The 12,786-nt window shown below is 37.6% G+C and overlaps 2 protein-coding genes across 2 annotated transcripts; both read right to left on the reverse strand.

The window, feature by feature from the left end:
• Positions 1–7,288: 7,288 nt before the first annotated feature.
• On the reverse strand, positions 7,289–8,559 carry LOC128198560 (uncharacterized). The gene has a single exon (XM_052884646.1). It carries the CDS (start codon positions 8,461–8,463, stop codon positions 7,513–7,515), a length of 951 nt encoding a protein of 316 aa, XP_052740606.1. The 5' UTR covers positions 8,464–8,559; the 3' UTR covers positions 7,289–7,512.
• LOC128198559 (uncharacterized) lies at positions 7,394–11,069 on the reverse strand. The gene has a single exon (XM_052884644.1). It carries the CDS (start codon positions 10,717–10,719, stop codon positions 8,722–8,724), a length of 1,998 nt encoding a protein of 665 aa, XP_052740604.1. The 5' UTR covers positions 10,720–11,069; the 3' UTR covers positions 7,394–8,721.
• Positions 11,070–12,786: the final 1,717 nt, after the last annotated feature.

Below are 12,786 nucleotides of genomic sequence, written 5' to 3' on the forward strand. Positions count from 1 at the left end.
AGATTTATTTATTGTGCTGTGCCATGTGGCTATAGATTTGCTATTTTTCTTAAAATAATATGTAGGTACATTAACGCCTGTTGGTCTAATCCAATGGTACTCTACCTTTGTCTCAAAGGGTCCACAAACACGTGTTAGTCATGGTGTCTCGGGCCGCATCATTAATAAATAATTTCTTAGGTTTTCGCAATAGTTTTTTAAATTATATATAAATTAAGAGTACGCTAATAGTATCGTCTCTGAAATCAACTACTACGGTAATGAGTATAAAGCACATAAAAGACAAAACGCGTGAGGCATCGGACGCCTACCGGTGGGTGAAAGGCGCGCGGGGTTTGTTTTCAAAATGGTTTATTTAATATCAGATGTCTTAGATAGGCCAACAACAAAAGCCCGGACGGCCGCAGGTTGAGTATAGCGGGTCTAATCTTAGCTTTTAGGTAGTTGAAGTTATAAGACAATATCACTAAAGTTAATTCCAGTTTTGATTTACATTACCATATTTACTTTCTCGTTTCCTAGCTCAATGGACTTGCTATGTACTCGTATTTAATGTTAATTGCTTTGTGAGTTTGAGATTTGAGCCTTATATATTCTTTTGACGTGATTACGTCTTATAATTCGATGAAGCTGACTGCACACTCGAAAAAAGATGACGTCATGCGTCGTTCCCTCGCTCTAGGGTTGCCAGCTTTTTTACAAGAAATAAAGTATAGTCTGGTCTATGAAGATTATTAAACAGTATTTTAGAAAAACGAACATTTTCTTGTGAAAAATGAAACCATTACATCAGTATTTTCTTATTACGTTGTCACCTTCAACTATCGTCAGTCACCGACTTTACAGACAACCAATTTTTTTTAACATAAAAATGGAACCGACGAATTGGAAGACGTATTTCAGTTATTTTGATTATAAATTACTAAAACTATTTTCATGAAAATTGGAATCTGGAATTATATTCTTTCAAAGAAAAAAAAAGTTTTCAAAATTGGTTAATAAATGACGAAGTTATGAGGTAACAAACATTAAAAAAAATATACTCGTCAAATTGGGAACCTCCTTTTTTTTGAAGTCGGTTGAAAGAGGGTCTTAGTCGCCATATCTAGGCTTCTATATCATTTGCAATTAGTGCAACACTCAGCGGTACATTAACGCAAAGTTTTCCAAAGATTTTCCTCATTGTCCCAACACAATGGGCCGACGAACTATTGTGGGAACGTCATTTTCCTTTGTTCGAAGCATTTGATGCGGCCCGAACAAAAGAATTCGGGAACAAACATTTATCGGACTTTCGTTCTGCCACATTAACAGTTTGACGAGTGAAGTTTGTACCAGGAAGTTGCTTGTTATTTTGATCATAAATAACTTTCAGTTGAAGAGATGGAATGATGATTTTAAGAAAATAGGAGGGCAGAATGGATACGACAAGCGGTTTGAAAGGGGGATAAATCGAATAAAAAATTACTATCATACCTAGTTGTCAACTCTACATTTTTCAATTACTTTGTTAGCAAGTACTTGTACGTACCTAAAGTTAAAAACAGAAATAAATGCTTATTTATTTTATTTATTATATCTTTCCGTTCTCTTATCTTAATATCTATGCTTTAAATGGATGAGCGCATTGTTTTAAATTACTCTGTTTATAAGATAAATTTAGTTTACACTGACCATCGGGTGGATCATCGGCTTAGTTAAAAGTTGGCCGTCCGTTTGTACCGCAATAAATAAATAAATGGTTTGTTTTTTTGGAAAATCTAAATAAAAAATGTAGGTAAATTTTTTTTCAAAATCTTTTTCGCTCGCTCCATAATCCATTCCACTTGAGTTTATGACTGCAATGCTCACAAGCAAGTAGAACGGGAAAAGCTGCTGTCGTGAGCATGATCTTAAAGATCCCTAAGTGGAACGTAGCCATAGTGCTACGAGATGGCTACGAGTTACGACGTTCTGTTGTTTTTCGTTTTGCGAGTTCTACGTTTCATTACCTAAAGAAAAGCAAACGTAAAATTAAGTTCCGGATTTCTTTAGGAAAGCAATGTTGTTTGTAATTCATTTTTACAGAGGTAATTTAAACCTTTGCCATGAACTTTCTGAAAGACTGTGTCTAAATTAATTTTATTCAATAAAACATAATAATAATTTAGTTTATTTTATTTTAAAGCCGAAAAGGAAAAAGTATCAAAATACTTGGACCTTGCTCACGAGATTATCGCCATGTGGAATATTGAGTCAACTATTATTGTTTCGATAGTTGTTTCAATGGTCTTATAGCGAAAAGCTTCGACCGACACCTTAAGAAGCTTTCGCTTAACTGTTAGATTAAGAGTCGGATACAAAAGGCAGTGATTCTTGAGACGGCGCGTATTGTGAGGAGGTTCCTCACTCTGGAGCCCTGACCACCGGTTGCATGGGCACTCAAATGTCCCGCAGCGGGAGGGTTAATTTTTTTTTTAAATTTTTAATAGTGTTTTGTATTTTATATTTATATTAACATTGTTAAATATTTATAAAAAAAAGAAATAATAAATAAATGACAGTAAAAAATATATATTTATATTATCTATTATTTACATTGGTGATAAGCTAGATTAGATAAAAGCACCATATTGTATGTAAGCCAAAGATTTTATACTATTAAATATGCCACTAGCGTTAGTTATTTAAACAAACAATACCTAAATTTTTGTCTACAATGTCGAGTTGTGTGTTCAGGAAGTGTTTAAACTATATATAATACATAAATCCTACGGACGATCCGCGGACGAAGTCACGGGTGTCTGCTAGTATATAATGTAAGTAAACACAAAATTGTGCATGTGTGCGCTCAGCGGAGTAGCTAAATTCGGATCAGTTTTTGCGGTAATTTGTAGGCACGTAACATTAGTATGATACCATTGATACAAGCTCCTTAAGTAACATGGTGTTGCTTCAAAACGGCACAGTAAGCACCATTATTAAGTAAACGCCATCTATTTTACGTATACTGCACACGTTGTAAGTAGTAATTTGTACTCTTTACGTAAGTTACATATATTTATGCCGTTATACAGAAATTAATTTTCAACACTTTTTGTCTTTAAAAATCATTTTACAATGTAAAAGATTACTTTTACATTGTAAAATGATTTTTGAATAAGCTTGCGTTTATTAGTTCATTTTCTCTCCTACATTTGTTATTCAGAATACGATATCGACTGTGCGTATATTTGCATCGCACCGAATGCCCCGAGCCGATGTTGACACAGCGGTGGGTTGTAAAAGGCTTCCATTTTCCCCAATTGGTCGGCATTTTCCAAAAACAAATAAAAACACAACGCACAAATGCATCGTTTGAAATTAAACAAATGAAGTTGCTTCGATATTTTGTTTATTTTATAGTTCGTAAAATTCGTTTTTTTTTAAATTACTCTCTATAATTTGAAACAAGATAATACGGCTGATAGGCGCTGTGGGTGGTGACCCTGCCTAGTGTCATCACCCAGTGTCACAGGTCGAAGGTTCTATTCACAAAACTGGAAAATATTTGTGAAATAAACAAATAAATAAATAATAAATGTTTTTCAGTATCTAGGTGGTTTAAACAAATTATCTTATTGTTATTTAATGCTTTATGTTTAAAGAGTAAAGCCGAGCCGTGATAGCCCAGTGGATATGACCTCTGCCTACGATTCCGGATGGTGTGGGTTCGAATCCGGTTTGGGGCATGCACCTCCAACTTTCCAGTTGTATGCATTTTAAGAAATTAAATATCACGTGTCTCAATCGGTGAAGGAAAACATCGTGAGGAAACCTGCACACCAGAGAATTAATCTTAATTCTCTGCGTCTGTGAAGTCTGCCAATCCGCATTGGGCCAGGGTGGTGGACTATTGGCCGAACCCCTCTCATTCTAAGAGGAGACTCGAGCTCAGCAGTGAGCCGAATATGGGTTGATGTCATGTTTAAAGAGTTAAATAAGACAAAAGCATATAAAAAACATTTTTTAAATGAAATCTGTATTTTATTACTTTCGATTTTTATAATGTAGTTTTTATTGAGGTTCTATTATAAATTTAATCTAATTTCGATTATGCGACAAATCCCGGACATGCATGACGGGTAAATATTTATAATCCCCGGCATCGAAGCTTGGTCACGGATTCAGCTGCCAGACAGACCATCCGGTCGTTATGATACTCGGTTACTGACGTTTTTGACTATACTATTATTATAAAGAGGTAACGTTTATAGTATTGTAGGGGTAATCCCTAGATCTACTGAACTGATTATGCAATTTCTTTTATTACAAGAAAGTCACGTTATTGGTAAGTATGGTCATATTATTTTATCCCCGGATTCTCACGGGAACGGGAACTACGCGGGTGAAACCGTGGGGTAAAGTAACTTTACATAATATATTAAAAACACGCGAATTTGTTTTTGTCTGTTCGCATCGCCCGATTCCATTTTTCGTAACGCATTCCAGCTTACTCCCAAAGTCAAGCGTGCGTAAAGTGTTATTTAAAAAATGTTCGATATTTAAATCGCAAATATAATAATAGTAAGCGCCCGTGACTTCGTCCGCGTGATATTTACTTTTTTTACAAATATGTGGAATAATGATCGGAACCGTCGACTTTTAACGTGCTCTCCGAGGTAAGTCAAAATCAAATTTAATCTTATGTTGCCAAACAAGCTAAAGTAGTATGCAGTAATAACCCAGCTATTTAAAATAGATTTCCATCATAAAATATCGCCTTAAAAATGGGAGTTCTATGTAAATTGGACAAATGTTGTGTACGTGATTTTCTTCGCACGTGTAGCGAAGTGCTTACATATTACACGTAGAGAGGTTTTCTTTAGCAAATAACCGTAATGTGACTTTAGTGAATCACTCTCTACGTATATAAATAAAAAAGGTACATTTACAGAAGAAATATTGTAGGTGTGGTTATCTAGTAAGTGCTCTTAAGAGATTGCAATATAAGGTCGCATTTGCGTGCGATGTAAAATTATTGTTTGGATCAAAAAGTTTGCAGAATGGGGCGTATGGTGAGAAAGGTATTTTTGTAACTGCAGTAATAGGGTGTATAATAGTTGACTTATATCAAATTTATTATAAAAAATACTAATTTCGCATAGCACATGGAATAAGGGTCCGAAATATATCGATATTAATTAATAAACGTTAAGGATTTCTTATAAAACTTAATACAGAAATCATGTATTTTTCAAATTTTCCATACGTCAAAAACACTGTCGTCCATTTTGTGACGTGTCAATGTTACTTATAGTCGTGAATGACGTCAAACTAATTTATTAATATTTTTGTAAGGGATTTGCAACGTAATAGGTTCATGGGGATTTGTTATAGTGACGTCATGAAACAGTTGAAATATAGACGACAGGCGTTTTGGCTCTTATTGCCAAAAACATATATGTCGCCGTGGAAGCTTGGCTCACTGAGGGCTCTATGGCCTCAGACTTAATAGTTGTCATGTTTGCTCTGTGGTTATTTCGAATCGACTTGTTATCTAGTGGTCTGATCATTTTGCAGTCAAAATACTATTCCGTTTTGATTTAATTAATAATTAGTCTCTCAAGTAATGATGACAGGTGACAGCAGTAGAAAAGAAACTCTTTAGGTTCTCTGTTGAGATTTTGCTGTCGTAATGGTCAGCAAAATCTACGTTAATTAATTTAATAAATTTAGAATCAAGTTTTCATGTAATTAGGTTTTGATTATTTACTCTAGAAGTAATTAAGATTGTAAAACGTTACCACCATAACGAACGTGGCGGCGATCGACCAATAGGAAATGATCACGTAACTCTCATCCAATGGCATCACGTCCCAAATGGCGCGTACGCGTGTACCGTCACTGTGTATTCACTCTAGTGAGGCATCCTGCCTCCGTCTGTCTCCGTAGTCTATTGATTTAGTAATTCAGTTCTAATCGCGTTTTTAAGATGGAATAATCGTCTTCTACAATCTACTTGTTAAGTATAGTGAAATAGTGAAGTGTTAAGTAGTGTTATTAAGAAAAGGAAAGTAATTAGTGACTTGGGCTATTAATTGGTTCAATTCTTTGTTGAGCAGCTTGAGGCGTCATGCTGCTTGTCGCGTTAGTGATTTTGTTCGATAATGTTTCGTGATGAAGTAATTATTGATCTTAAATTGTTTACTGTGGGCATGGAGAGCACGTCGGGCAGGGTTGGTGAGTGTTTACTAGTATTAAAAGGCGCCTTTAAACCACACCCAATGGTCACAAGTCCTGGGACTTGCTCGATGTACTTCCTCTACCACAACTACCAGGGTAAAATAGTAAAATTAAGAGTAGTATTGTGTAAGCGATTAGTGAGGTTAAGCATAGCATACCTATTGTAATTGGCAGAACCGATGACCAAGGTTAGGTCAGTGGTTCTGTCCATATTTTTATTAATGACTCTACGCATTTTTACGACATATATTTAAAAAGGCCACTGCGGTAGAAAACGCCGAAAAATTTCGAAGATCATAGACGATCATCTTGAAACGTTAAAAAGGTGTTTACAAGGTGCCAAAAATGCTGATAAGCAAAAACTTTTCGGGAATATGTAATTTTATAAATTAATAATTTAAATTAAGCAAATTAAAGAAGAAGAGCCGATGGCCGTTGAGGTCCCAAGGTGCTAGAATGGCGACCCCGTTTATAAAACGCAGTGTTGGTCGACCCCCCACCAGGTGGACTGACCACATCAAGCGAGTACAGGACTTGCCTGGATGCAGGCGGCTCAGGATCGTGATGTTTGGAAATCCCTATAAAAGGCATATCAGCTAATATGATGATGAAATTAAAAAATATATATTGTTATGAGTGTGAATACACAATACACATACATATAATACATAACAAATTCGAATCATAATGCATATTCCCTATTGAGTCTAATCTGAGAACACTGAATATGTAACGCGTGGGTACACACAATCTAGATATGAATATCGAACTATTGTAAACCCATCAATGCCGGCTTGAATTAGAAGTTCAGACCTCGAACATTGTTCGTGACCGGGACGTACTCGTATGTAGGTAAGCGATTAATTCTATTGTGGTGAGAGCTACGAGTAGCGACTGTTCTAATGCAATAAGCTCCAACTAATTTTAGTGCGGTCTACCCTCCTACATCCCGTTATAGTATGAATATAGTATAGCTTACGTTACGCTACATGCGTATGCTATACAGGGTGCTCGGGAGTATTCCCCAGAACTCTAGGTGTTCCGGCCGTGGCTCTTGATGGTCGAAGAAATAAAAAGGCCGGAATAACGTAGACTCAGCTTTTTACTTTTGATTTGTGAATTAAAATACAATATTACAAAGTGATGTTAATTTTAGCGCATGGTTTTAGGTTAGAATGACATTGACAGATAATTTCTTTTTTTTTTTTTGACATTTTTTAAAAGAAACGCAATGCACAGAGCTAAATAAAATAAAATCATAGAGTAATGCTTCGACATGCCCCCGGCCTTGGAAGATCCAACTTCCAATTACGTTGATGACGAATCGAGGAGAGGACAAATCTTGGAGAACGCGCGTCGTATCGTTCCCGACGACGTCTTGATGTCAGCTACCCTGCTGATGCCGTCACGACCAGGAATGGTAGCCACAACTCGTCCAATGTTCCATTTGAGTGGAGTAGAGTTGTCATCCTTAACGACGACCAGCGTGTTTGGTTCTAATTGTGCCTCGTTCTGTTTCCACTTAGTCCGCGTTTGTAGCTCCGATACATATTCTTTTGACCACCTTGCCCAAAAATGTTGACGTATTTGCTCTATCCGCTGGTATCTATCGAGTCTCAGCATAGGGACGTCGGTTAGTTCGGTGCTCACTGGCGCTGTCAGCGGTCGGCCAATCAGAAAGTGGGCAGGACTTAGAGGCAGGACATCTTGAGGATCTGTGGAGAGAGGGCTTAGTGGACGGGAGTTAAGGATAGCCTCTATTTGCGTTAAAACTGTAGTAAATTCCTCAAACGTGAGATGCGCGTTACCCAATGATTTTATTAAATGATGTTTACAAGATTTGACCCCAGCTTCCCAAAGGCCACCAAAATGAGGAGAATATGGGGGTATAAAGTTGAATTTAATATTTTGACTGATGGCATATTCAATGATGTCTGAAGAACAATTATGTAAGAACTTTCTAAAGTCGTTCATAAGGCCTATAAAATTTCCGGCATTATCTGAAAATATTTCCACTGGTTTTCCCCGCCTGGAAATTAGTCTTTTCAGCGCTAAAAAATATGCGTCTTTAGTCAGATCACTGACAAGTTCTAGATGAACAGCTCGAGTTGCAAAACAAACAAATAAACAAATATAACCTTTAATTAATCTCGCGCCTTTACCTTTACGGTTTAAAATGAAAACTGGCCCAGCGTAGTCTACACCGCAGCGGAAGAATGGAAATGAAGGCGTAATTCTTTCCTGGGGCAGGTTCCCCATTATAGGAGACAGTGTTTTGCCTTTAAAGCGCCTACAGGTAACACAGTCATGTATTACTCGCCTAGCGAGGTTCCTGCCACCTATCGGCCAGTATGACTCGCGCACAGTATAAAGGAGCAGTTGTGATCCTGCATGGTGCAACTGTTTGTGCTCATGACGGAACAGTAGCACTGAAAACCAGTGTTTAGAAGATATAAGTATAGGATGCTTCTTGTCAAATGGAAATTCAGGTGAGTTTTTTAACCGTCCACCAACTCGCTAAATTTTATTTTTGTCCATAAACAAACTCAAATTAGATAGGCTATGTTTGGTTTTTAATTCGCTGTTATTCAGGATTAACTGATATTCTGTTGCGAAAGAATCTAACTGTGAAAAACGTATAAGTGTTGTATTTGCATTGTTGAGTTCATCGAGTGATAAAACACCAATTTTGCGAATATTATTACGGCGAGTATTATTAATAAAGCGCAACATATAAGCACAAGTGCGCCTCATGCGATTCAGTTGAGAGAAACGGTTAAACGGGAACAAAGAATTTGTAGCGTCTACTATTAACGAATGTATCACCTTTGGTTTTAATTCTGGCAATAGCTCTGTCGACATTACAGAACACTGCTCTGAATCTTCCGTCGAGCTACTGAAATTAGCATCCTGAAGGAACGATGGCCCGTCCCACCAAAAGATAGAAGACGAAAGATCCTCCAAACGCATGCCTCGTGACACTAAGTCGGCTGGGTTTTGTTTTCCGTTTACATGCCGCCATACGGAACCTTTCGTTAATTCATGTATTTCCACAACCCTATTTTGTACAAACGTTTTTAATTTATTTGGTGCTAAGCGTAACCAACATAGTACGATCGTGGAATCACACCAAAAAATGACGTTATGAAACTGACAACGAAGCGACTCCCGCACTTTTTCGTATAGTCTTGCTCCAAGTAAAGCGCCACATAACTCGAGCCTTGGGATGCTGACTGGTTTCAAAGGGGTGACTTTACTTTTGGAGCATAATAGTTTGCAAGTGATTGTACCGCTACAAGCAATCGTTCGTACGTAGATGCACGCACCGTAGGCCGACTCCGATGCATCTGTAAAGATGTGCAATTCAAGATATTTATGGTCGTCACCTACAACATGTCGCGGTATACGTACTTGATTAAGCATAGGTAACGCGTTAGCAAATTGATACCAAACTACTTTGACATCGTGAGGCACTTCATCATCAAAATTTAGTTTCAATAACCATAGCCGTTGTAACAACACCTTAGCCGTGATGATAAATGGACTAAGTAATCCGAGTGGATCAAAAATTTGTGATATTATTGACATGATATATCGCTTAGTTAACTTGTGTGACATGTCATCATAATGCGATTCAAAATAAAATTCGTCACTCAAATTATACCAACCCAAACCTAATGTTTTTGAATTCACGTTCTCACCAAGAGATAGCATCTTTGACGGTGAATCAGAGCCTAATGTTTTAGCATCATTATAATTAAAATTAAATAACCACTTTCGTAGTGGAAAACAGCCAGACTGTAAGACATCTGCAGTTTGTTCGCAATAGTTTATTAAGGTGTGTTTATCGTCGTCACCTGTAATCAAGTCATCGACATAGAAATCCTCATTAATTATGCGTTGAATGTGTGGATTTGCACAATCTGAAGCTAGCTGCTTCAGGCACCTACAGCTGAGGAAAGGCGCTGACGCGGTTCCGTACGTGACAGTATTCAACCGATAAACACTCATTGGCTCAGATGGATGGTCGCGCCACAGGATGAGCTGTAAATCTCGTTGAGCGTCATCAACTAAACACTGTCTGTACATTTTTTCCACGTCTGCGCATGCTGTATACTTGTGCTGTCGGAATCGCAACAAAATAGAGACCAAGTCTCCTTGAATAGGTGGACCAACCATTTGGAGATCATTTAATGACACACCCGTTCCAGAGGGAGCGCTGGCATCGAAAACCACTCGTAACTTTGTAGTTGCCTTGTGCTCTCTGAAAACGCCATGGTGTGGCATAAAATAATGAGGACTGCCATAACTGTCTACTCGAGTCATATGCCCTAGCTCGATGTACTCGTGAATAAATTCACTATATAGTTGTTTATAATTGGGATTGCGTTGCAAGCGCTTCTCCAAAGCTAGAAACCTTCGTTCTGCTGTCGAGAATGACTCACCCAAGGCACTCGTATCAGGCGAAGTTTTAAAAGGAATGCATACAGAAAACCTGCCATCGTCATTGCGCATCGTAGTATTGACGAAGTGGTTCTCGCAGGCACGTTCCTCATCAGTGCGCGTATCGACGCCAGACTTGGATACCTCTTCGAGCTCCCAGAACTTTCGTAGTTGTATGTCGATTGACTGCGTTAAATTACAATGTAAATGATTAAAATTATAATTATTGTTGTGCGTATGTAAATTAAGAGGGCCGGAGATAATCCAACCGAAATGCGTATCTTGAAGGATGGGTCCGCTTTGTAATTTAATTTTATTTGTTTTTAACAATTCCCAGAATATGTCAGCGCCTATCAACAAATCAATAGTATGAGAATCGTAAAAACAAGGATCAGCTAGCTGAACATTGTCAGGTATAATAACCCGTGCGCTTTCACAAACAGCTGGCATAGATGATGTAACACTCGGCAAAACAAAACAACGTAGTTGTGTGGAATAGACGGGGTTGATGCGCGATTTCACTGTAATGTCACATAGTTCTGATGTCTGTGTCACTAAGTTTCCAACACCTCGTATTTCCACTGTAGATGGTATTAATGGTAATTTAAGTTTATTACACAAAGATTTGCTAATAAAGCAGCGTTGACTCCCACTATCTAGTAGAGCGCGGGCTACCTGATAATTGTTGTAAAGATCTGCCACTTCAACTAGTGCCGTTGACAACAACACGGGTTGCACACATGGGGTTGCCTCGTACTGTTTAGTGTCAGTGTGGGCCTTGTTTACATGAATGGATTTACTACATTCATTGGCAATGCTTACATTTGACTCAGAAGCCAGTGTGGAAGTCGCGGCGGGGTGGAATGAAGTATGCACTGCACCTGCAGCAGCTGGAACAGCCCGATCATTACTTATTTGCGATGAATGATTTGATACAGACATCATATTGTTTATGTTTTCAGTATGAACCAAAGTATTGTGTTTCTTGTTACACAATCTGCACGGTCCAAACCTGCAATTAATATGGGAGTGGCCTGAACGTAAACAATTTATACATAGATGCTTAGATTTAATTAAAGCTAATTTCGAGTCTATACTAGAATTAATAAACTTCTCACATGAGTAGATGGGATGTAAAGCATTGCAAGACGGGCAGTTTTTTTTGTAGTTATTATTATTGTTGGACTGTGGCTTGTTTGTGGATGTTAAGTTACAATGAACGTTCGGCTTGGAATAGCGTGTATTGGCTGTGGTGCCGTGGTATTTATTGTGTGACACTAGCAGCGTTTCAAGCATATCAGCCCGGTCTTTCAAGAACTGAAGCAACTGTTCAACTTTGAGCGATGCATTTGGTTTGCCGCTACTAGAAAACAATGTACTTTTGTGTTGTTCCCATTCACGCTCGGTGGTTTGATCCAACTTAGACACAACCATGTAAATAATTAAGGTGTCCCAAGAGTCTGTAGGCTCACCGAGGATTTTTAATGAACGTAAGTTTTTTAATACACTATCTATTAGTTTTCGAATTAATGCGGGTGATTCCTTGCTGAGTGTTTGCAAGTTAAACAGAGACTTAACATGGTTATGTATTAACAGCCTAGAATTGTTGTATCGGTTTAGTAATAATTCCCATGCGACCTCATAATTATCACTAGAAAATTCCAACGAATCTATTACAAGCTCTGCACTACCCTTAAGGGAAGATTTTAAATAGTGGAATTTTTGTATGTTGCTAATTTCATTAGAGTTATGTACTAAAGATAAAAATGTATCTCTAAACTCAAGTCAGTGTTCATAAGAACCGTTAAAGGTAGGCATGGTGATAGTAGGCAGTTTAACAGAGTTATGTTTATTATTAGTGTTTTGCAGGGAACTATTTGAGGCGCTGTTTTTAGTAACTAAACATTCTGCTTGAGCTAACGCACTATAATAATTATTCTCAAATAATTCTCTCTCTGTGAGCTGTTCATCTAGATCTGTATCAGGTATATACTCTTCTAAATCAGTTTGTACTTTATTATACTCAATAAAAAGATTATTAACGCCCTGTATGCGTAACTTAAGATCTGCGATTTGTTGACTATGTAAAATGCTTTCAGAACTCAATAAATTAAGAAAATTAATGAATTTAGTGAATCT

The sequence above is a fragment of the Bicyclus anynana genome, chromosome 12, assembly GCF_947172395.1.
Source record: "Bicyclus anynana chromosome 12, ilBicAnyn1.1, whole genome shotgun sequence".
Taxonomy (NCBI): domain Eukaryota; kingdom Metazoa; phylum Arthropoda; class Insecta; order Lepidoptera; family Nymphalidae; genus Bicyclus; species Bicyclus anynana.